The sequence below is a fragment of the Chiloscyllium plagiosum genome, chromosome 2 (assembly GCF_004010195.1).
Source record: "Chiloscyllium plagiosum isolate BGI_BamShark_2017 chromosome 2, ASM401019v2, whole genome shotgun sequence".
NCBI lineage: Eukaryota > Metazoa > Chordata > Chondrichthyes > Orectolobiformes > Hemiscylliidae > Chiloscyllium > Chiloscyllium plagiosum.
The window spans coordinates 26,084,969-26,109,950 of record NC_057711.1 but is presented as its reverse complement, the minus strand read 5'-3'; the positions used below and the strand labels follow the sequence as shown (position 1 = coordinate 26,109,950).

At 41.5% G+C, this 24,982-nt stretch overlaps 1 protein-coding gene across 1 annotated transcript in view; it reads left to right on the top strand.

The window, feature by feature from the left end:
• cfap97 (cilia and flagella associated protein 97) overlaps window positions 1-24,982 on the top strand; it is a 57,560-nt gene that overhangs the window by 12,914 nt on the left and 19,664 nt on the right. The window contains exon 2 of the mRNA XM_043705853.1: window positions 6,956-7,218. Coding sequence (XP_043561788.1) covers window positions 6,956-7,218 — 263 coding nt within the window. The remainder of the gene's footprint in view (window positions 1-6,955; window positions 7,219-24,982) is intronic.

Sequence of the window (24,982 nt, the reverse complement as noted above, 5' to 3'; positions counted from 1 at the left end):
AAAGAACCCCTACAGAACTCAGTCTATCCAAACTAGACTTAAGAATACTGTTCCAAACATACACAACAGTCCCAATAAGCAAACCCTCTTGGAAAACTGTATAAATGGAACAGATGTTTACAGACTGAAGCTAGAGGGGTATAAGGGGAGAGAATGAGTTTCCACACAGCTTACTGTTGAACTCCCAACCAGTTCTGGACTGAACTAAACAGCTCAGCTACAGAGCTGACCACTCCCCTTTCATTCTACTGGTCACTTCTAAAATATGACCACTTTGGCCTGAAGTCTCATCTGTTTACATATAAACAAAACGCCTCTCACAATCCTTTTCATTTCGGAGCCCAGCCTGGTTTATTACCCCTCTGAAAAAAAAATCAAGGACAGAGTATCCTCGAGCCAAGGAAAAACTTTTAGCAAAAAAGGACTAGCTTTGTGACATTTTAAATGAGTCATTTGAAATTTTTTTATCTGTCCATCATTGCAGTAAATTTTGGTGAAGATAACTTCATCACCAGTATCGCAATTGAACTTATTTTATTGATGAATAAAACAGCATACTGTTGACAGGTTTCATTTGCATGTTCAAGGATAGACATAACATGCCGCATTTCAGACAGCAATAACTTGTATGCATGAGAATTGGTGACAGCTTGATTCTCATTGGTCGATGTATTGCAAGAAGAATGCATTATTGAACTATTGTTCATCCTATGCCTTAGCTGAATTTGAAAAAGATGCAATACATGGACATGTCATGCAATGGATAGGTCTCTATTAATGAATGTACGTAGTTTCTAGCAAATTTAAATAAGTTACATTGTGAACCTGACTGACAATCAAATGAATACAGATTGAGAAAATGGCAACATGTCTAGAATGCTCTGATGTACCTTCACTGATCAGTATAAGTGTTTGGATTCCTACAGCTCCATATACTTCAGGTTGAAGGCTAGTGAGATGGGGCAGGAAGGAATGCATTAGATTCTAGGAACTTTGGGACTGAGTCTGAGATGGTAAGAAGTACATTGGCTGGATGGAGATACACCTCAAGTTGTCTTTGCAGATTGATTTGTTTCTGCTGGTGAGGAACCTTTAAATCGATTTGGTATGGGACATGGGAAACAGGGTTTAGCATTGGGAACAAGGTAAAAACGTGCAAAGAAATTGGGACAGCCAAGTAGCACAAGGGAAATAGATATTAAATTTTAGGTGGAGGTCAAATTAAGTGAAAATACAATAAGATATAAATTAGGTTCACATCCTCTGCGCAAACTGAAGGTTTAAAAAAAGGGTTGGTGAACTATAAATGTAGATGGGAGAAAGTGAAGACTGTAGATGCTGGCGATCCGAGTTAAGAAATGTGGCACTGAAAAGCACAGCAGGTCAGTAGCATCTAAGGAGCAGGAAAGTTGACGTTTCGGGCATTCTTGATGAAGGGCTTATGCCCGAAATGTTGACTTTTCTGCTCCTTGGATGCTACCTGACTTGCTGAGCTTTTCCGGCGCCATGCTTTTTGACTACAAATGTAGATAGACACCTGACAAAATGTTGTAGTGTTAACCTTGCTGGAAAAAAGCAGGGAGCACTGACTACTAATTATTCAGTATGATGTTTCCCAAAAGAGGTGGAGGAGTGGGAGTATTGATTTGAGGAGAATGTTACAGTGCTAGAGAGAGAGGATGTCATTGGAGTCATGGACACAGTTAAGCAATAGCAGAGTCGCTATTATGTTGCTGGATGTGTTCTGTAGAATATCAATTTGTAGAAAAGATGAGCAAATTGGTAGGGTTATCTGCAGTGCAAGAATCATCGAGTAGTGATGATGGAGAATTTAAATACTCCACATACAGACTGGGATCGTAATAGTATCAAGAGTTGAGAACAGGAAGAGTTTCAGGCATATGTTTAGGAAAATATTCTTGAATCTTCTTTTTGACCCCATGTGAACTAAGCTTTGCTTGATCTGGAGAATGAAGTAGTTCAAGTGGGTCCAGTATCAGTATTGGAAAATGTAGGAACGTTGATCCTAGTAAAATAAGGTCTAGTTTACCTATGGGGGGGGAGAAAAACAGTACAATCTAGAGCAAACAGTTGAGAGTGAGTTTTCAGTGAGTTGAGAAAAAAAACTGTCCCAAATAAATTTGTATCTTCAATATGGCAGCCAAAGCAGTATGAAAGTATGGGGCTGCCTTTAAAGAGAAGATGGTTCAAGTGCATTAGATGTTTCCTCCAGGAGGAAACGAAGGGCAGCTTACCCCAGACTACATTGGATATCAAAGGAAATGAAGGATAAAGAAGCAGAAAAAGGTTGCCTACGACAAATGTCTAGTTGATACTACAAGCGAATCAAGCAGAATGATCACCATGGAAGTGGAATAAAGAAAATGAAAGGCAGCTAGAGAGTATGAGAAGAGATGGAAACTGAGATAAAGGGGAATTCAAATGTGCTATATTAACATTTACCTCAGAAAAGGGCATTAAGGCAGGGTGGGACCAATTAATTACCCAAATATGGAATCCAGACATGTAGGCAGAATAACTGGCTGAGATGAGAAACAGGTATTTTGCATCTATCTTCATCAAAGACAAAAGTTCAATCAAAGACATATTGAAGGAGTGGACAGTTGAGATAATAGAGTCATAGAGATGTACAGCATGGAAACAGACCCTTCGGTCCAACTCGTTCATGCCCACCAGATATCCCAATTCCATCTAGTCCAACTTGCCAGCACCCGGCCCATATCCCTCCAAACCCTTCCTATTCCTATACTCACTCAGAGGCCTTTTGAATGTACGAGCCTCCACCACTTCCTCTGGCAGCCTATTCCACCCACTCACCACCCTCTGCGTGAAAAAGCTGCCCTTTAGGTCTATTTTATGTCTTTCCCCTCTCGCCCTAAACCTATGCCATCTAGTTTTGGCCTCCCCCAGGGAAAAGACATTATGTATTTACCCTATCCATGCCCCTCATGATTTTGTAAACCTCTATAAGGTCACTCCTCAACCTCCGACACTCCAGGGAAAACAACCCTAGCCTATTCAACCTCTCCCTATAGCTCAAATCCTCCAACATCCTTGCAAATCTTTTCAAGTTTCACAACAACCTTCTGATCAGAATTGCACACAATATTCCAAAAGTGGCCTAACCTATGCCCTGTTCAGCCACAACATGACCTCCCAACTCCTGTACTCCATACTCTGACCAATAAAGGAATGTATGCACTTACAATTTCTGAAGGAGATTGTTTTATAAAAGCAATTAAAAGTAGGCTGTACTTAAAAGTCGATAATTTATCATAATTGGCTTGGCTGCATCTGAGTATGCTGAGATGAGGGAATCAAGGATGGAAATTGCAAGAGCACTGGAAAATTGCAAAATGTTTTAACCTTATTCAAAGGTGATACCAGGACAAACTCAGGTTGACCTCTGTGGTCAAGCGTAGATTAATGAAAGCCAGCAGAGATTTGTTGATGGCACACTGTTTCACTAACTTGATTAGAGTTTTTGATGAGCGACCAGAAAAAGTTACTAGGTAAATGGCAGTTACTGAGCTGTAGATTGACTCCTGAAACTTGATAATGTGCTACATTACAACATAAATAGGACTAGGAGTAAGTCGTTCACCAATCCATTTAACAAGATCATGGCTCATCTGAGTATGGCCTTACTCTCCCCTTCTGCCTCTCCTCCCACCCGCCACGAATAACCCTCATCAATCAAAATCTGTCCAATTCAGCTTTGAATATGATTAATGACCAGCCTTCACTGCTCACTGGGAAAGAGAATTTCAAGTGCTCACACAGCTCTGAGAAGAAATTCGTTCTCATCTCAATTTCAAAATAAGGAGGCTGTCATTTGTGTCCCCTCGTTCTAACTTTCCCCACAAAGGGACGTTTCCTCCCCGCATCTGCCCTTTTAAACTCCCTCAGAATTTTGTGTTTCAATACAATCACCTCTCAGTCTTCTAAGCACTAATGTGTTTAGGCCCAACCCATCAGCCAATGGAATAAAGAGACTAGCAGCAGGGATACAAGATTGGCAGAGTAGTAGAAGACAGACTAATAGTAAGCAGTTGCTTCTTCAACTTGGAGAAAGACTGATGACTCAGTCCACTCCCTGACCACATGGGAAGTGCTATCTGACCCAGCAGTGAATCAGCCCAGTGACTGCCTCTGCTGTTTGATTTTAAGTATCTCTGGTCATTGGAGTTCTTCTAAGAAGAATGAACAAATAGTGAAATCACAGCGGATCTTGGAGATCTCTGTGTGGGAGAGCTCACAACAGGGGAGCAGCTAAGTCGCTTTTTAAAGTTTAAATCTACTGTTTATTTTGTAAAGGTACAAAAGTGAGTAGAGCGGGTTCTTGTTCGATTATATGTTTTTATTGAGATCTCTTTCTTGATTGAACTTTAACAATATAAAACATGAGTACTACGATAGTCTGGAGCAGTGTTTTTTTAAGAGCAGTAAGGTTGTGCTATTTCCTGAGTCTGTGGATTAAGGTGCAAAGATGGCCTTTAGTAGAGTCATGTGCTCTTCCTGTCAGATGTGGGAGATTAGGGAGAGTTTCCATGTTACTGCAGGAAGTGTTTGGTTGCGAAACCTATCAGATCACATAGATAGGTTGGAACAGCAGTTAGAGGCAAGAGGAATAACAGAAGCTAGGGGTATGATGGATGGCAGTTGTAGGAAGGGAGAAAAACCACAGGTATAGTCAGGTAGATGGGTTATCTGCAGGGAAGGTTGGAGAGGAAGGCAGCTAATGCAGGAGTCTCCTGTGGCTTTCCCCATCTCAAACAAATATGCTGTTTTGGAAAATATTGGCGATGATGGACTCTTGGGAATGTAGCTTGGACAACCAGATTTCTGGTACTGAGACTGACTAATGTAATGTGGGCTAAGCAGGGTTCCAACCGATCAATTGTGATAGGGAACTGTCTTGTCAGAGGCACAGACAGACGTTTCTACGGTCGTCAGTGAGAAATCAGAATGGTGTTTTGCCTCCTTGGTGCTAGGGTTAAAGATATCTCGGAGAGAGTGCAGAATGCTCTCAATCGGGAGAGGAGCCAGTAGAAAGTCGTTGTACACATCGAAACTAACAATATCTGAAGTAAAAGCAATGAGATTTTGAGGAGAGAATATAGGAAGTTAGGCAGGAATTTAAAAAGGGTCATGGTTGGGAACATGTGACTGGGATATCATAGCAATTGCAGAGATGTGGCTCACGAATGAACAGGCATGTTTCTGGTTATAGATGCTATAAGAAGGATAAAAAGGAGGGCAAGAGGGGAGGGAGAGTGCCGTTTTTGATTTCCGATAATATTATAGTTGTACTTGAAGAGGATATTCCTGGGATTAAGGGTGGAACTGAGAAATAAGATAGCAATGATCATCTTATTGGTAACTAGGAAAGAATAGGGCCCCTTAAAAATCAGCAAGGCCATTGAATTGTGGAACCACAGGAGATGGGGGAGATACTAAATGACTATTTTGCATCAGAGTTTACTGTGGAGAAGAATATGGAAGATACAGAATGTGGAGAAATAAATAGTGACATCTTGAAAATGTCCATATTATAGAAGAGGAGTTGCTGAATGTCTTAAAACGCATAAAGATGGATAAGTCACCGGGACCTGATCAGTAGTAACCTAGTCTGTGAGAAGCCAGTGAAGTGATGGCTGGGCCCCTTACTGAGAAATTTGTACCATTGATAGCCACAGGAGAGTCAGAAGACTGGAGGTTGGCTAACATGGTGCGACTACTTAAGAAATGTGGTAAGAGAAAGCCAGGGAACTGTAGACCAGTGAGCCTTAAATCAGTAGTGGGCAAGTTATTGGAGGGAATCTTGAGAGATAGGATTTACATGTATTTGGAACAGCAAGGACTGATTAGGGATAGTCAACATGGCCTTGTGCGTGGGAAATTGTGTCTCACTAACTTGATCGAGTTTTTTTTGAAGTAACAAAGAGGATTGATGAGCGCAGAATGTTGGGCGTGATCTATATGGACTTGAGTAAGACGTTCGACAAGGTTCCTCAGGTTAGATCACATGGAATACAGAGAGAACTCTCCATTTGGATACAGAACTGGCTTGTTGAAGGTAGAAGACAGAATGTCATGGATGGTTGCTTTTCAGACTGGAGGCCTGTGACGAGCAGTGTGCCACAAGGATTGATGCAGGTCCACTGCTTTTTGTCAATTATATAAATGATGTGAACATAAGAGACATGGTTAGTAGGTCTGCAAATGACACCAAAATTGGAGATGTGGACAGTGAAGAGTACAACGGCATCTGGATCAGATGGCCATTGGGCCAAGGACTGGCAGATAGAGTTTAATTTCGATAAATGTGAAGTGATGCATTTTGGAAAGGCAAATCAGACAGGACAAGGCAAATGGGTCCTGAATTTTATAAAGTGTGATGTAAGTACAATAACAAGGAGATTGTGGTAAATCTGTATAAAACAATTGGTATTATGTCTAATTCTCGGCAGAATATGAACAGGAAGAATATGAGAACATGACAGAGTGCAATAAAAATTTGAGTATTTTTCAAGGGGTAGGGAAGGGATTTCGATTATATGAATGAATTGGAAAAGTTAGGGTCCTTGTTCAAAGTTGAGAGGAGACAGAAGAGCGAGAGAAACATTGGTCGAAGGGCCAAGCATCAGAGGACTTAAATTTAAGATTGGCAAAAGACAATGTAAAGCATTTTGTTACGCGGTAACTGATTAGGAGATGGAATGCACTACCTGAGAACTTGATGAGGGCAAAGTCAGTCATGGTTTTCACAAGGGAATCAGACAAGCACTGAAGGGGAAGAAAATACATGATCACAGAGAAAGGTTGGTAAGGAAGTCAAGGTTAAGCTGGATTGTTCTTGGAGGGAGCTCACGTGGGCTTAACAGACAGACTAGTCTCCATCTATACTGTAACCATTCTATATTTCTTTTAGCTATGATGCACTTGGAAAGGAGCGAGCTGCGAAAGATAGTGGCTGATTTTCCAAAAAAGAAGTACAAAAAAAATTACACATTTAGTAATGAAGAAGCAAGGCGAATTGATCGTGAAAATCACAGATTGTTACAAGAATTGACACGAAAAGCCACAAAACCAACAGCTGTCGCAGTGAAAGCAATGGTGCCTTCATCGATTCGAGTTTATCACAGCACTTTAAACAGACAGCGGGAGCAGGAGAGAATCGAACAAGAAAACTTGGTGAGTGTTCTACCAACCCAAAAAAAAAATTGCCAAAATTTTAAAATGGCACAATAAATTCTCTGTTAAGTTATCTGGTCTCAAAAAAATTAATGCTGTGATTCAGTTAGTCAGCAGCAGCTGATTAGGATTTGTGGAGCCTCCACTTACCATGGTTGAATAGTGATCTGACAGTCTACTCTGGTTCATACCCAAGAGAATGCTTGAGTAAAACAGAGTGATGCTGCTGGTTATGGAACTATAGGAAACGTGGAAGAGGCAAAGTATGAATGCTCTTTTTAAAATTTGAAATAGGATTTGTAGAACAGAAATAGTTTAATTTGCACCTATTAACGTGTAAACTTTATGATTTTCTTCCCATGAAATTCATATTCCTTGAATGAAAACTCAACTCGATTATAAATCACATGTACCTGTCTCTGTGTATAATGATTCACAATTTGGATAACTTACATTAAGATGTGTGAGCTAACTGTAAAAATGCTTATGTGAATGTCTTTATATTCAGCAGTAGCACTGATGGTTGTTAAATTCAGAAATTAAAATAGTAATCAGAAAATGGTAAGGTATAAGGCTTGACATTGAAAGCTTCATCACTGTAACCAGCATCATTAAACTGGAAGTGGATATCCCAGTTGAACATCATCACATTCTTAAAAACCTGAGCTATTTGATTGTTTTAATAATCAGTCTAACCCTTCTGATTTATGGATTCTTCTGTGACAATTTATTAAATAATACATATAAAGCAACATCTAAAAATATATTCTGACTTAATGGTAATTGACTGCATAAGAATGTTCAAAGTTCGAAGCATAAAGGCACATATACTATTGAGATATTTTTAGTCATGCTTTTAGGACATTACACTGTTATATTCTTGGTTAGCAGCAGAGGGTGCTAACATTTGACAAGTGCTGTTATCACCCTGTTCAAAGATGTCATTACACAACTATGGAGCAGATGGGATTAGAACTGACTCAGAGGTAGGGGCACTACCACTATAACATAGAGCCCTCCCCCCCCCCCCCCCCCCCCCATGCTGTTAATATAATCCTCTCATTAATTTACATCATTTCAGAGTAAATGAAATCTTTTGTAATATTTGACCTGCTCATTACTCATTTTAATAGTAATCGCCTTCCAGTATGTGGACTTGATTAAAGGACAGTGCTCCAGATACAACAGTTATGCCACAAAATGAACAGGTAGAATTTTACACCAAAGGAATGAAAGCATCTTTGTGCAGTCTTTAATTTATGGTTGATTCGTTCATGCTGAATGTCTTCCAACTTTGGAGACCATGAAAATAACAAGAACATAAATTTGAATAAAATTTCAGCACATTCTCCCAGTGCTGCAAGGTAGGAATAGGAGGATAGAGCAGATGAATGTGTGGCTGAGGAGCTGGTGTATGGGAAAGGATTCACATTTTTGGATCATTGGAATCTGTTCTGGAGTTGAAGTGACCTGTACAAGAAGGACAGTTTGCATCTAAATTGGAAGGGGACTAATATACTGGCAGGGAGATTTGGTAGAGCTGCTCAGGAGAATTTAAACTATTGAGGTGGGGCAGGGTGTGTGTGTTTGGGAGGTGGGGCAGTGGAGGGGGGGTTGCTGTGGTGAGGGGGGTGATGGGACCCAGGTATATAATGAGGAAAAAGATCAATCTGAGAGTGGTACAATTGATAAAAGAAACGAGTCAAGTAGTCAGGGCAGGGAGGGACAAAGCAGAGAGCAAGTAGGACTGATAAATTAAACTGCATTTATTTCAATGCAAGAGGCCAAACAGGGAAGGCAGATGAACTCAGGGCATGATTAGGAACATGGGACTGGGATATCATAGAAATTACAGAAACATGGCTCAGGGATGGGCAGGACTGGCAGCTTAATGTTCCAGGATACAAATGCTGCAGGTAAGACAGAAAGGGTGACAAGAGAGGAGGGGGGAGTGACGTTATTGTTCAGGAATAAGATTACAGCTGTACTGGGGGAGGATATTCCTGGAAATACATACAGGGAAGGTAATTGGGTGGAACTGAGAAATAAGAAAGGGATGATCACGTTATTAGGATTGTATTATAGACCCCCTAATAGTCAGAGGGGATTTGAGAAACAAATTTGTAAGGAGATCTCAGTTATCTGCAAGAGTAATAGGGTGGTTATAGTAGGGGATTTTAACTTTCTAAACATAGACTGGAACTGCCACAGTTAAGGGTTGAGATGGAGAGGAATTTGTTAGGTGCGTACAAGAAAATTTTCTGATTCAGTGTGTGGATGTACCAACTACGAGAGAAGGTGCAAAACTTGACCGACTCTTGAGAAATAAGGCAGGGCAGGTGACTGAGGTGTCAGTGGAGGAGTACTTTGGGGTCAGCAACCATAATTCTATTAGTTTTAAAATAGTGATGGAAAAGGATCAACTGGATCTAAAAGTTGAAGTTCTAAATTGGAGGAAGACTAATTTTGATGGTATTAGGCAAGAACTTTCAAAAGCTGATTGGGGGCAGATGTTCGCAGGTAAGGGGCGGCTGGAAAATGGGAAGCCTTCAGAAATGAGATAACGAGAGTCCAGAGACAGTATATTCCTGTTAGGGTAAGTTGTTGGAGGGAATCCTGAGGGATAAGATGTCAATGTATTTAGAAAGGCAAGGACTGATTAGGGATAGTCAACATGGCTTTTTGGGTGAGAAATCATATCTCACAAACTTGATAGATTTTACGAAGAAATAACAAAGAGGATTGATGAGGGCAGAGTAATGGATGTGATCTGTATGGGCTTCAGTAAGGCATTCGACAAGGTTCCCCATGAGATACTGGTTAGCAAGGTTAGATCTCATGGAATACTGGAAAAACTAGCCATTTGGATACAGAACTGGGTCAAAGGTAGAAGACGGAGGGTGGTGGTGGAGGGTTGTTTTTCAGACTGGAGGCCTGTGACCAGTGGAGTGCTACAAGGATCGGTGCTGGGTCCACTACTTTTCATCATTTATATAAATAATTTGGATGTGAGCATAAGAGGTATAGTTAGTAAGTTTGCAAATGACACCAAAATTGGAGGTGTAGTGGACAGCAAAGAAGGTTATCTTAGATTACAACAGGATCTTGATCAGACGAGCCAATGGGATGAGAAGTGGCAGATGGAGTTTAATTCAGATAAATGCGAGGTGCTGCATTTTGGGAAAGCAAATCTTAGCAGGACTTATACACTTAGTGGTAAGGTCCGAGGGAGTGTTGCTGAACAAAGAGACCTTTAAATTCAGATTCATAGCTCCTTGAAAATGGAGTCACAGGTAGATAGGATAGTGAAGAAGGCATTTGGTATGCTTTCCTTTATTGATCAGAGTATTGAGTACAGGAGTTGGGAGGTCATATTGTGGCTATTGCAAGGATATTGTGAAACTTTAAAGGGTTCAGAAAAGACTTACAAGGATATTGCCAGGTTTGGAGGATTTGAGCCATAGGGAGAGGTTGGATAGGCTGGGGTTGTTTTCCCTGGAACATTGGAGACTCAGTGGTGACCTTTATAGAGGTTTATAAAATCATGACGGCATGGATAAGATAAATAGACAAAGTCTCTTTCCTGGTGTGAGGGAGTCCAGAACTAGCAGGCATTAGTTTAGGGTGAGACAGGAAAGATATAGAAGAGACCTAAGGGGCAATTTTTTCACGCAGAGGGTGGTACGTATATCCCATTATCTGTGTCCACTTCTCTTTTCCCTGACTGATGCCAGGAAACAGCACTGTGCTGGCACACTGATCCTATTCGTGCAAGCTTGGGAATAGGACTGGCACAAGGGTGATTGGAGTGCCACCTTCTTCTTAACTGTCTTTTTGGCACTGGCTCCCTTGATCTACTCAATGAGTTACATTCTCAAGGAATTCCAGTAGATGGTGGTGGGCAAGTTGTTGGAGGGAATCCTGAGGGACAGAATGTACATGTATTTGGAAAGGCCAGGACTGATTAGAGATAGTCAACATGGCCTTGTGCGTGGGAAATCATGTGTCTCAAACTTGATTGAGTTTTTTGAAGAAGTAACAAAGAGGACTGATGAGGGCGGAGTGGTAGATGTGTCTATATCAACTTCAGTAAGGCGTTTGACAAGGTTCCCCATTGGAGATGAGTTAACAAGATTAGATTTCATGGACACAGGGAGAACTAGCCATTTGGATACAGAACTGGCTCAAAAGTAGAAGACAGAGGGTGGTGGTGGAGGGTTGTTTTTCAGACTGGAGGCCTGTGACCAGTGAAGTGCCACTAGGATCGGTGCTGGATCCACTACTTTTCATCATTTATGTAAACCATTTGGATGTGAGCATAAGAGGTATAGTTAGTAAGTTTGCAGATGACACCAAAATTGGAGGTGTAGTGGACAGTGAAGAAGGTTACCTCAGATTACAACAGGATCTTGATTAGATGGGCCAATGGGCTGAGGAGTGGCAGATGGAGTTTAATTTAGATAAATGCAAGGTGCTGCATTTTGGGAAAGCAAATCTTAGCAGGACTTATACACTTGATGGTGAGATCTTATGGAGTGTTGCTGAACAAAGAGACCTTGTAGTGCAGGTTCATAGCTCCTTGAAAGTGAAGTCGCAGGTAGTTAGAGTAATGAAGAAGGCATTTGGTATGGTTTCCTTTGTTGGTCAGAGTAGTGAGTACAGAAGTTGGGAGGTCATGTTGCAGCTGTACAGGACATTGGTTAGGCCACTGTTGGAATATTGCATGCAACTCTGTTCTCATTCCTATCGGAAAGATGTTGTGAAGCTTGAAAGGGTTCAGAAAAGATTTACAAGGATGTTGTCAGGGTTGGAGGATTTGAGCTATAGGGAGAGGCTGAATTGGCTGGGACTGTTATCCCTGGAGCATCAGAGGCTGAGGGGTGACCTTATCCAGGTTTATAAAATCATGAGGGGCATGGACAGGATAGATGGACAAAGTCTTTTCCCTGAAGTGGGTGAGTCCAGAACTAGAGGGCGTAGGTTTAGGGTGAGAAGGTAAAGGTATAAAAGTCACCTAAAGGGCAACTTTTCATACAGAGGGTTGTACATGTATGGAATGAGCTGCCAGAGGAAGTGGTGGAGGCTGGTACAATTGCAACATTTAAAAGGCAACTGGATGTGTATATGAATAAGAAGGGTTTGGAGGGATATGGGCCGGGTGCTGACAGTTGGAACTAGATTAGGTAGATATCTGGTCAGCATGGACAAGTTGGACCGAAGGGTCCGTTTCTGTGCTGTACATCTCTGACTCTATGATTTTGTCAAAAAATGATTTCCCTTTGCAAATCCATCCTAACTCTCTCTGGTTCTACAGTGGTTTCTAAGTGCTGTGTTATAATATCCCTGGATATGGACTGAAGCATCTTCCTCACTACCAACTTCGAACTTACTGGTCTATAATTCCCTGTTTTCTCTCTACCTCCCTTTTTAAATAGTCTGGTTATATTAGCTACCCTCCAGTCTGTAGGAATTATTCCCGGGTCCAAAGAATCTTGCAAGATGACAACTAAGCATTGACTATTTCTCGGGCAACTTCCTTCAGAAGATTATCAGGTCCTGGGGCTTTATCTACTTTCAATCCCATTAATTTCTTTAACACTAATTCTCCATTTATACAGATTTGTTTTGGTTTCTCCCTGTCACTAAACCCTGTGTTCCCTATCATTTCTGATGTTATCTGTGTCCTCCTTTCATCAGTCATAGATCAGATAATGGCCTTGCCATAATCCAACAAAAAGCTAACAACTGTCATTGCTACAACCCATTATTGAAGGGAAATTTAAAAAATAGCTTGGGGTTTAAAGCTGGATCTGGTTCACACGCACATCTCCAACACGTACAGGTCAGAGTCCTGGCCCCACCTTGGCTCCTCAGACCACATCTCTGTTGTGCATACAGACTGCTCATCAGATGTGTCAAGCTGGTTCTGTAGCAGGTGAAAACCTGGCCAGCAAGAGCCGTTTCTGCTTTTCAGGCCTGTTTTGAACGCACTGACTGGCACGTGTTCAGGGAGGCTGCAACTGATGGCGATTCCATCAACTTAGAGGAGTACACTGCATTGGTGATTTGCTACATTAGCAAGTGTATTGATAATGTCACTGCGTCCAAGACCACCACTTCATGCCCCAACCAGATGCCGTGAGTGACTGCAAAGGTGTATGTGCTGCTGAGGACCATGATTCCACCTTCAGAGCAGATAACAAGGTGGCCCTAACAACGACAAGCGCCAACCTGACCCTATGCCATCAGTGAGGCATAGCGTGCATACGCACAGAGAATACGCAGCCACTTTCAGGACAGTGGCGATATGTGGAGCATGTGGAAGGGCATCCAGCCCATCACCAATCACAGAACAGCATCACCTGCTTCTGCTGGTGATGTCTCCATCCCGGATGAGTTCACCAACTTTTGTGCACAGTTTGAGGCACAACATGACATGGCAGCGAGGAAGTTCACCCCCCACTCCCAATGACCAGGCGCTGGTCTTACCACGGCCAATGTGAGGAAAACCCTACGCAGAGTCAACCCACGTAAGGCTTCTGGATCAGGTAGCATCCCTGGCAAAGTGTTCAAAGGATGCTCTGACATACTGGCGGGTGTTCTCACGGACATCAACATCGCCCTGAGCTGCACTATCGTTCCAGTGTGCTTCAAGGCTACTGCCATTGTCCCCATGCCGAAGAAGTCTCCAGTGTCCTGTCTCAACAGCTGCCGCCTTGGTGCGTTTACATCCATCATCATGAAGTGCTTCTGGAGGCTCATGATGAGTCATATTAAGACCCTGCTGCCTCCCTCACTAGGCACCTTTCAGTTCTCGTATCAACCTAACTGATGGTGCCATTTCTACCACCCTCCATCTGGCTCTCACCCATCTGGAGAAGAAGGACATCTAGATCAGACTACTCTTCATAGATTTCAGTTCTGCATTTAACACTACCTTTCCTCAGCACCTGATTGGAAAGCTGAGTCTGCTGGGCGTAAATACCTCCCTTTGTATCTGGATCCTCGACTTCCTGACTGGGAGACCTCAGTCAGTCCAGTTCAGGAACAGCATCTACAACACCATCACACTGAGCGCGGGGGTCCCCCAGGGCTGTGTGCTCAGTCCACTGATGTTCAAGCTGCTGACACACAACTGTGCTGCGATGCACAGGTCGAATCACATTATCAAGTTCATTGATGATACGACTGTAGTGCGCCTAATCAGCACGAACGACGAGTTAGCGTACAGAGAGGAGGTGCAGCGGCTAACGGGCTGGTGCAGAGTCAGCAACCTATCTTTGAACATGTAAAAGACAAAAGAGATGGTTGTTAACTTTCAGGAGGGCACAAAGCAATCGCTGTCTGTTGGACATCGATGGCTCCCCCATGGAGATCATGAAGAGCACCAAATTTCTTAGTGTACACCTGGCAGAGAATCTCACCTGGACCCTCAACATCAGCTCCAAAGCTAAGAAAGCCCAGCAGTGTCTCTACTTTCTGCACAGGCTGAGGAAAGCCCACCTCCCACCCCGCCATCCTCACCACATTCTACAGAGGGCTCATTGAGAGTATCCTGAGCTGTTGCATCACTGCCTCGTTCAGGAATTGCACTGTCTTGGATCGTAAACCCTACAGCAGGTAGTGAGGACAGTTGAGAAGATCATCGGAGTCTCTCTTTTCTCCATTACAGACATTTACACCACACGCTGCATCCGAAAGGCTAAGAGCAATTGTGGAACACCCCACACACCCCTCACTCAAATTCTTCTCCCTCCTGCTATCTGGCAGAAGATACTGGAGCATTTGGTCTCTCACGGTGAGACTGTGCAACAGTTTCTTCCCCCAAGCCATCAGGCTCCTTAACACAGTACAATCGGATTCTTTCTCATCTGAAATTCTTTGCACAACTTTGAATTGTTGCAAAAAGAATGTCTATTATTGATCTTTTTTTTAATTTCACTGTGACTTGCGTGTTTTACACTTCTTATTCAATTTATGCCATGTACGATTGTGTAGTTTGTGCTGTCCATGTAGCATCCTTGGTCCTGGAGGAACGCTGTCTCGTTTTTACTGCATCAGTTGTATATGGTAGAAGTGACAAACAAAAAGGTAATCTACTCTCTACTAATTAGTAAATTGAAGGAATCCTGTTCCTGAGCACGTGAGATCTTTCGGGTAGTGTTCTTTATTTGTTTGCTTACTTATCCTTCATGGTAGAGATTGCACATTTTGCAATTGGCGTTAAAGAAGTCTTGTCAAGTTGCTGTAGGGCATCTGTATATAGTGTATCATGGAAATTCTTCCTCCATTCTGTCTTAAGCAGGTGATCTCTTATCCTGCGATTATGTTCTCGTCCAAGTGAAACAGCCTTTCCCTAACTTCAAAAGGGTGTGATCAGCCTGGTGAACCTTCTGTGGACTGCCTGTAATGTCATTCTGTCTTTCCTTAGATAAAGGATCCAAAACTGTTCACATTATTCTAGCTGTGGTCTGACTAGTCCTTTTTAAAGTTTTAGCAAGACTTCCCTATTTTTATTCTCCATTTCCTTTGAAATAAAGACCAACATTTTATATGTCTTCCCTGTTACCTGCTGAACTTTGGTGCTGGATTTGTATTAATTGTGCACAATAATTCCCAAAGCCCTCTCTGCTGTAGCTTTCTGCAGCACATTCTCCATTTAAGTGATATTTGACAACTCTATTCTTTCTAAGTGCATAACCTCATATTTCCCCACATTATATTCCATCTACTCTCCCACTTAACCTATGTTCCTGTGCAGACTAATTGAGTCTGAGTCTTCCTAATCATTTACTTTTCCACCTGTTTTTGTGTCTTTCTCAAACTTAGTTATAGTTTATTTATTTTCCTCATCCACATCATAAATATGTATGTATATAATTGTGGCCCCAACACTGATCTCTCTAGCAGTCTACAGGTAACTGTGTTGAATATGCGTTCCTTATCTTGAATCTCTGTTTTAGCCATGGTGGATTTGAATCCATATCCTCAAACATTAGCCTGGGATTCCAGAATACTAGATGAAGGGCTTTTGCCCGAAACGTCGATTTTGAAGCTCCTCGGATGCTGCCTGAACTGCTGTGTTCTTCCAGCACCACTGATCCAGAAATCTGGTTTCCAGCATCTGCAGTCATTGTTTTTACCCCATTCCAGAATACTAGTCTGGGGATGGTACTATATGACATGCCTTCCTTCATTACATTACAAGAGTGACCATACTTCAAAGAGTCTGTTTCCATGCTGTACATCTCTATGACACTATGACTTAAAAATGCTTTGAAGCATTTAGTAATCAGTCAGTCTTTTAAAACTACTTGTAGACAGTATCTACTTTTTAATAGGTTTTAGAGTTGTATCTTTGATTGCCATTTGTTATTGCTGTGGACTTTTGATGGGTGTCACTTTACAGGTCATGGCAATAGTCCACAAGGATCAGCTGACTATAATTGTTAAAATATTGAATCACTTTTGACAGCTTAATATCACTGTATGCTTTAGAAAATAAATTTACTGCAATAAGTTGAGATATCCTCCTTCGCTAGCAATTTATATTTTAGAAAATCAAGCACATAAGCCAAACTCCATTTTGTGCTGTCTTCTCTTCTATTTTACAATAGTAATTTGAACACTTCAGTACTCATCATTGAAATGTTGCTTTTGATTTGCTGCCACATCCTGTAAGATCCTTCTCTGTCTCTAAAAAGAGGTTTGAATGCTGCATAGGTATACAGTTATGCAATTGAGCAGTGTAAAATTGAGTTTGGTGTAAATCAATTTCCTACCATCGCAGATTGTCTTCAGTATCTTGCATCTGTTTATCTTGTGATCTGAAGGATTGTTAAAAATGGTGGGAAACTCAATCTCAGATAAGTGTTCGCATTAGCCACATATGGTATATGCAGTGGGAATATGAAAATTTGTATATTTTTTCAGTTTATACGGTATTTTGAGATCTGAAAAAGTAAAAAGAAATCAAGTGACATTTGCCAGCATTGCATTTCGGCCTGTACAAAATAGCTGTTTTATACTGTAGTGCCTCGGCCTCTGAGGATTACATAAACACCTGTCAGGACGAAGGTTGTCATGACCTTCAACAGACATGCCTCACAGTGGGCATTGATTTTGATTGGACCATGTGACTCCAGACCTTTAAGACTAGGCCTTTATGATCATAGGCTATGAAGGGTCACAAGATCCTTTATCCCAAGCACACTCATAAATCCTTTCACATCTGTTCTTGTAGTCCTTCATTCATGCCTGCTTGATGTGATGTTAATTTTGAAAATGAACTGATGCAAAAAGATTTTGCATGAGACATGGGTCTATCAGAAATGTAGGTATGTATCTATTTTAGCAAAGAGAGTTAGATACAAATTGTTGGCTCTGATAACATTAGTCAGTGCAATCGTTATACTATAAATGCCATGTTTAGGGGACGAGGCATCAAAAAACAAAGTATGGGAGGCTAACAATGAGTTGTAGCATTAGAATCTGAATTTTCTTTTCCTGTTTGACTAAACATTTATTGACACATTTGGCTGGTGAAATATTTGCTGCATCTTAGACACACCGACTGTCCATGCTGTTCTGCCTGTGGTCTTTATATGCTGACCGCTCAAATGGAGACCCCGAAGTGTTGCAGACACCCATGTGCACAGATCTTCTTTAGTTGCACCAGATCCTTTCTGTTTGTAGTCCAAGCCATTAGCCACGACCTGGCTGTATTTTCTATCCTTAACATCCTTCTGCCTGTTCAAGTCCATTGGGGAATCTTGTACTGATTCGAGTTCGACATGATAGTTATAATTTGCTCAACCTCATCCTCAGAAAGCTCCTCAGCTCCCTCCATTAAGTTCAGTATCAGCTTCCTTTGTCCCCACATGAGCATAGTGGCTCACAGCACTCTTGATGGCAGTAATAGCAGATGTTCTCTCTCTTCATGGCTCAATGTTGGTATTGAGGGCCAAGGAATGTTGCCTACAACTGAATAGTGTAGATGCAAACAATGAAAGTTACAATTACATTGACCTTTGTTTTATGAGTTAAAATTTTGGATCCTTGGAATTTTGATGCATCTTTTTCATACCAAACTTGCCCTGGAATTCTGGACATGCTACCTAGCTGTGCCATTTCTTTTGCCATTTCTCTGAAGTCTGGGTTTGTAGGTCCTTTAGACCTGGGGTGAGGGAAATCTATAGCTTCGCAACTGGATATGACATGGAAGTGCCAATCACACAACATCAGGTTATAGTCCAACAGGTTTATTTGAAATCACAAGCTTTCAGAGTGAGGATCCTTCACTGTCAAAGGATCATCGCTCTATAGACTTGTGATTTCACATAAACCTGTTGGATTATAACCTGGTGTTGTGAGGTTTTTGACTCTGCAACTGGACATTTTAAAGGGAAAAAAATTGGCAAAATATCAAGTTTAGAAAACTTTAGTAAAGTGCAGTGCATAAGAGACATGTAATTTCATCTAAGGATATGGACTTGTTTTTGGGAATATATATAGATGTTACATGGGAGAGGAATTCAGACTATCAAAAGTCTTTTTAATTGAGAACAACTGGTGAGGAAAGAGGGGGAGGGGAGGTGGAGGAGAGCAAACATTGATTTCCAGTGCTGTACAAAGAAAGATGCTATTACAATTCGCAATGGTAAAGTCACTATTCAAGCTGAAACGTTTCATCTTTACTCTGCAGAAAAGTTTTCTTTGTGTTTGTGTTTGTTGCTCTGTTCTAAGGTCAATGAAACTGTATATGTCTGGAGCTGTCCCATGCAGACCCATGTGACTGTTATATGTCATATGATGTAACTCAGGCATTTGCCTAAAATAAGATTGAGGATGATATTCAGTAAGAGAAAGCTTGATGGTGTATGAAGCAACACAGCCCATTTTGGCGGGGATTCTTCCTTATTCTTATTTTTGAAGTACAATGCAATGTACCAGGATTTTTAAAATTGATTTGTGGGATGTGGGCATTGCTGGCTGGCCAGCATTTATTGCCCATCCTTACTTGCCCTCAAGACGCTGGTGGTGAGCTGCTTCCTAGGACCACTGCAGTCCACCTGTTGTGGGTTGAACCACAAGAAGGGAATTCCAGAATTTTGACCCAACGTCAGTGGAGTAACAGCAATATGCTTCCAAGTCAGGATGGTGAGTAACTTGGGAGGGAGGTTGTGGGTAGGGGTGTTCCCAAGTATTTGCTGCCCTTGTTCTTCTAGATGGAAGTAGTTGTGGATTTGGAAGGTGCTGTCTAAGGATCTTTAGAGAATTTCTGCAGTACACCTTCTAGATTGTAAACACTGCTGCTACTGCGAGTTGGTGATGGAGGGAATGGATTTGATGCCAATCAGTGACAGCTGCTTTGTCCTGGATGGTGTCAATCACCCACTTAGGTGAGTTGAAAATATTCCATCGCATTCCTGACTTGTGCCTTGTAGATGCTGAGCAGGCATTTGGGAGTCAGGAGGTGAGGTACACACCACAGTAATCCTAGCCTCTGACCTGCTGTTGTAGCCACTTTGTTCATGTGGCAAATCTAATTGAGTTTCTGGTCAATGGTAACCCCAAGGCTGTTGTTGATAATGGGAGATTGAAATAGTAACACCTTTGAATGTCAGGGGTGATGGTTAGATTGTCTCTTATTGATGATGGTCATATCCTAGCATTTGTGTGTTGCGATTGTAATTGCCACTTGTCAGCCCAAGCCTGGATATTGTCCCAATCTTGTTGCATTTGAACACACGCTACTTCAGTATTTCTGGACTTGTGAACGGTCCTAAACATTATGCAATCATCAGCAAATATCCCCACTTCTGACCATATGATGGAGGGAAGGTCATTGTTAAAGCAGCTGAAGATATTGGACCTATGAATCTACCCTGAGGACATCCTGCAGACATATCCTGGACCTCCAAGCAACCATGACCATCTTCCTGGTGACAGGTATGACTCCAACAACCAGAGAGTTTGCCCTCAGTACTCATTGATTCTGGTTTGGCTAGTACTCCTTGATGCCACATTCAGTTGAATGCAGCCTTGATATCAAAAGCTATCACTCTCTCCTCATCTCTGGAATTCAACTCTTTTGTCCATGTTTGAAGCAAGGCAGTAATGAAGTCATGAGCTGAGTTGTCCTGGCAGAACCCAAACTGAGCAGGTGCTGCTTGGTAGCACTGTTGATGACACCTTCCATCACTTTACTGATGATCAAAAGTAGACTGATGAGGTGGTAATTGGCCAGTTTGGATTTGACCTGCTTTTTATGTACACTCATACTTGGACAATATTCCACATGGTAAAGTGGATGCCAGTGTTGTAACTGTACTGGAAGAGCTTGGCTAGGGGAGTGACAAGTCCGAGAGCACAGGTCTTCAGTACTATTGCCAGACTGTTTTCAGGGTCTGTAGATTTTGCAATATCCAGTGTCTCCAAACATTTCTTTATATCATGTGGTGTGAATCGCATTGGCTGAAGACTGGCGTCTATAATGCCTGGGACTACGGAAAGAGGCTGAGAAGGATCGTGCACTCGGCAGTTCTAGCTGAACATTGTAGACTCTTCCATGAGGGAAATCATCCTCTCAGTATTGACCCTATCAAGCCCCTGTATGTTTGAATGAGATCACCTCTCATTCTTCTAAACTCCAATAGTGGAGCCCAACTGTTTAGCTTTTACTCCTAAGACAATCCCTCCATACCAAAATCATCTGAGTGAATCTTCTGTGAATTGCCTCCAATGAAATGATATTTTTCCATAAATAACGGGGCCAAAATCTGCTCACAGTACTCCAAATGTGGTCCCACCAGCACTTTGTACATTTGTAGTCAGACGTCCCCACTCTTATACTCGCTTGAAATAAGCACTAGCATTCTATTTATCTTCCTGATTACCTGCTGCACCTGGATGCTGGCTTTCTGTGCTTCATACACAAGTATCCTCAAGTCCTTTTGTGTTGAGAATGCTGCAGTATCTTTCAATTTAAATAATGCTTAGGTTTTTTTTTCCTTTCCAAAATGAACAACTTTTCAGTTTCCCACCTTGTACTCCATTTGCCAACTTTTTGCCCACTACTTAAGCCATCAATATGTCTCTGTAAACAGTTTGTATCCCTCTTGCAATCTTCCTTTCCACCAATTTTTGTGTTGTCTACACACTTAGCCACAATGCATTCACTTTCTTCCATTGTGCTAGCACTGATCCCTGTGAAAACCCATTGGTCACGGATTGCCCCTCGCTGTTTCCTGCCCATGAGCCAATTCTCTGTCTGTGCCAATATACTACCTCCAACACCATGGTCTGTTATCTTATGAATTAACCTTATGTGAAATACCTTGTTGGATGCCTGTGGAAGTCCAAATACAACAAATCTACTGGTTCCCCTTTATCCATTCTGATTGAGAATTCCTTGAAAACTGTAATAAATTAACCAGACAAGATTTCCTTCATCTAGCCATGCGGACTCTGCTTCATTAGCTTATGAATTTCCAAATGTTCTGCAATTACTTCCTTAATAATTGATTCTAATAATCTTCTAGCAATAGACGTTAGGCTAATCGGCATATAACTACCCACTTTTGTCTCCCTGTCCTTTCAAATAGATGTATCTCATTGCAGTTTTCCAATCGTCTAGTACTTGACCAGAATCCAGCAATTTTTGGAAATTTACAAGCAATGCATCCACAATCTCTGTAGCTATCTCTTTTAGAATCCTAGGATGCAAACCATCATGGCCCGGGGACTATCTGCCTTTAGCCCTGTTCATTTGTCTAATATTATAGTGATAGCAGCTAATTCCTCCCCCTGTATTCTTTAGTATTAATGGGATGTTTGAAGTATCACTTTGACCTCCCTCTTCCTTTCTATGTATTTAGAGAAACTCTAATCAGTTTTTATAATCCTTGTTAGTTTGTTTTCCTAGTTTATTTTCTCACTCTTTATTCTCTTTTTAGTCAAAAACTATAAAGAAAATATAACACTGGGATGTACATAAAAACAAAATAAAGCACTTTTCCTAGCTATTAAGGTAGAGTCATTGACTCATTTCTACCTGCATAGCAATTCAGTGGATGAATAAAATAGAGAAAACACGGGGATCCAAGATGGCGGCGACCCAGCAAGTCTGAGTCTATAGTGCTCCTCCCAAGACTTGGGTAAAGTGGGTCACCCACCCCCACCACACTCACCAAATCATTCATAATAACTGTTAATTTAATTAGTTGCTTAGTATTACACTTAAACAATCTAATATTTAGTAAAAATGACCAAAGGGAAGGGAGCCCGCAGCTCTCAGCAAGCAGGAACCCCTCCCCCACCCTCTCCAGCTGCAGCGGAGGCATCCACAGCTGCCCCGGGGGACTTACCTACAGTGACAAGCCTCGTGGAAATGATTTCCAAACTGGTTGCGAAGATCGACGCTTTTATCGAAGAATCCTGAAATCGATGGGATTCACTCTCGGCCGCGCTGCAGAAGCACGACCGAGACATTAAAGAAATCGAGCGCTGAGTCGGAGGGGCGGAGCTAAAGGCCACGACCTCCGAAACTACAGCGCAATCGGCCGTGGATCGGGTGTGGACTCTCGTACAGCGAGTCCGGACCTTAGAGAATTACATTGACGACCTCGATAATAGAGGTCGTCGAAAAAATATTCGTTTGCTGGGCCTTCCCGCCTAGAAGCCTCTAGAAATCTTGGAAAAGATTCCCAAGCCATGATCTATAAAGGATCCAAGATCATGTTACTCCAGGACTTTTCCCCAGCTCTGGTCCGAAAGAGGAAGGCATTTGACGAGGCGAAGAAGCGTTTAAGGGACTTAAATAATCAGTACTCCTTACGCTACCCAGCGATGCTACGCTTTAACCATGAAGGATCGTGTATAACTTCGGATCGCCAGAAAAGGCTCAGGAATTCTTGGACTCTCTTAGATAAATTGTGAGAGACAATGGATGTTGGTTTGCCTTTCCCCCCGCTTTGGTTTATATCCCCCCTTTTTTTCTTTTTTCTTACCTTACTATTTAATACTATCATGGGAGGGTGGGGAGAGGGATTTGATTTTCTCCCCCCCGGGGTTGTTTTCTTTTATTATTTTATGTGTATATGTGTGTGTATGTATGTGCATATATATATAAGCCGGGGGATTTGGTTAATGTTGGTGGGGGGAGGTGGTTACCTTATTCTATTTTACCTCTGTCTTTAGGAGCGGGATTGTTTTACCCTTGTTATTTTGTATTATTATATTTTATTATTATTTGTTGAGGTTGTAATTTTATAGTTATATGTTTATATATGGTATTAACATTACCAAATATATCCAGGTCTTGGTATGGGTGGGGTTAGGGTGCTCACTGTTAACTCTAGCTTTGTATTATATCTGAATTCTCCTCATTTTATTGAGGAGCGCCTGGGTCAAGGGTGGGGCATTGGTTGGGAGAGAATATGATGGACTTTTGGAAAGGAAGTGACACTCCCTGGGAACAAGGGGGAAAAATCTCCACTTAAATATGTTTTTTTAAATTATTTAGAAATAGTTTTTTATTATACTGTTGTGAGTGTATTAGAGAGCCTTTATTTTTGTAAATTTTATATGCTCTATGCTCGGGATGTTCTGGATAGGGTTTCCCCTCCTGAGGGGTCTCTGATTTGCCTGGATGATTATGGTTGATCAGTCGGTTAAGTGGTGCACCTGGAATGTCAAGGGGAGTAATTCGCCAGTCAAAAGGAAGAAAATATTATCAAATCTTAAGAAAGAAAGAGTTGATATAACTCTCCTACAGGAGACACACCTGTCGGATAAAGAACACGAAATTACGACAGGGTGGATTTGATCAGGCCTTTTTTTCTTCTTTTAGCTCAAAAAGTAGGGGAGTTGTTATTCTTGTTCGGAAGAATTTCCCTTTCAAAATCCTAAAGCAGATAAAAGACGAATCTGGACGATATATTCTGATTAAAGCCCTTATAAATGGAGAGGAATATGGGATTTTAAATTTGTACTGCCCCCCGGCACACCCCTTTAAATTATTAACGGAAGCCTTTTCAAAATTGATGGCTTTTGATGCCCGTCATATAATTATAAGGGGAGACTTTAATTGTATTATGGATCCGGAAATAGACAGGATTCCCAAGAGTACTGCAGGAGTATCTCCCAGATCTAGACAATTGATGGAACTGAACAAAGAATTAGGATTAGTAGATGAATGGAGATGTCTTCATCCACAGGGCAGAGATTTTTCTTTCTACTCCAATCCACATAAATGTCATACCAGAATTGATACGTTTTTTGCCCCCTCGATTTTTTAAAATTCCATATCATCCTGTAAAATAGGTAATATAGCAATTTCTGACCACGCTGCTGTATATATGGAAACTAAGGCGAGGAACAGTGGGACATCCCCTCGGCATTGGCGTATGGACCCCTTCCTAATGAAAGATAGTAAATTTGTAAAGTACTTCTCGCAAGAATTTAAAACTTTTTTAGAAATTAATTCAGGTACAGCTAGCAACCCATCAATGATGTGGGAGACCATCAAAGCATACACGCGAGGCTTGATCATCTCCTACTCAGCGACCCAGAAGAAATTAAAAGGAGAACAACAGCGTTTGCTTGAAACCCGCTTAAAAGCGGCTGAAACAGCATACACTGATAGACCCTCTATTATTAAATTGCAAAGGATTACAGCTCTTAGGACAGCTCTAAATACTACACTTACTCAAACGGCTAAGAGGGAAATATTATTTGCAAAACAAAGGTTATATGAATATGG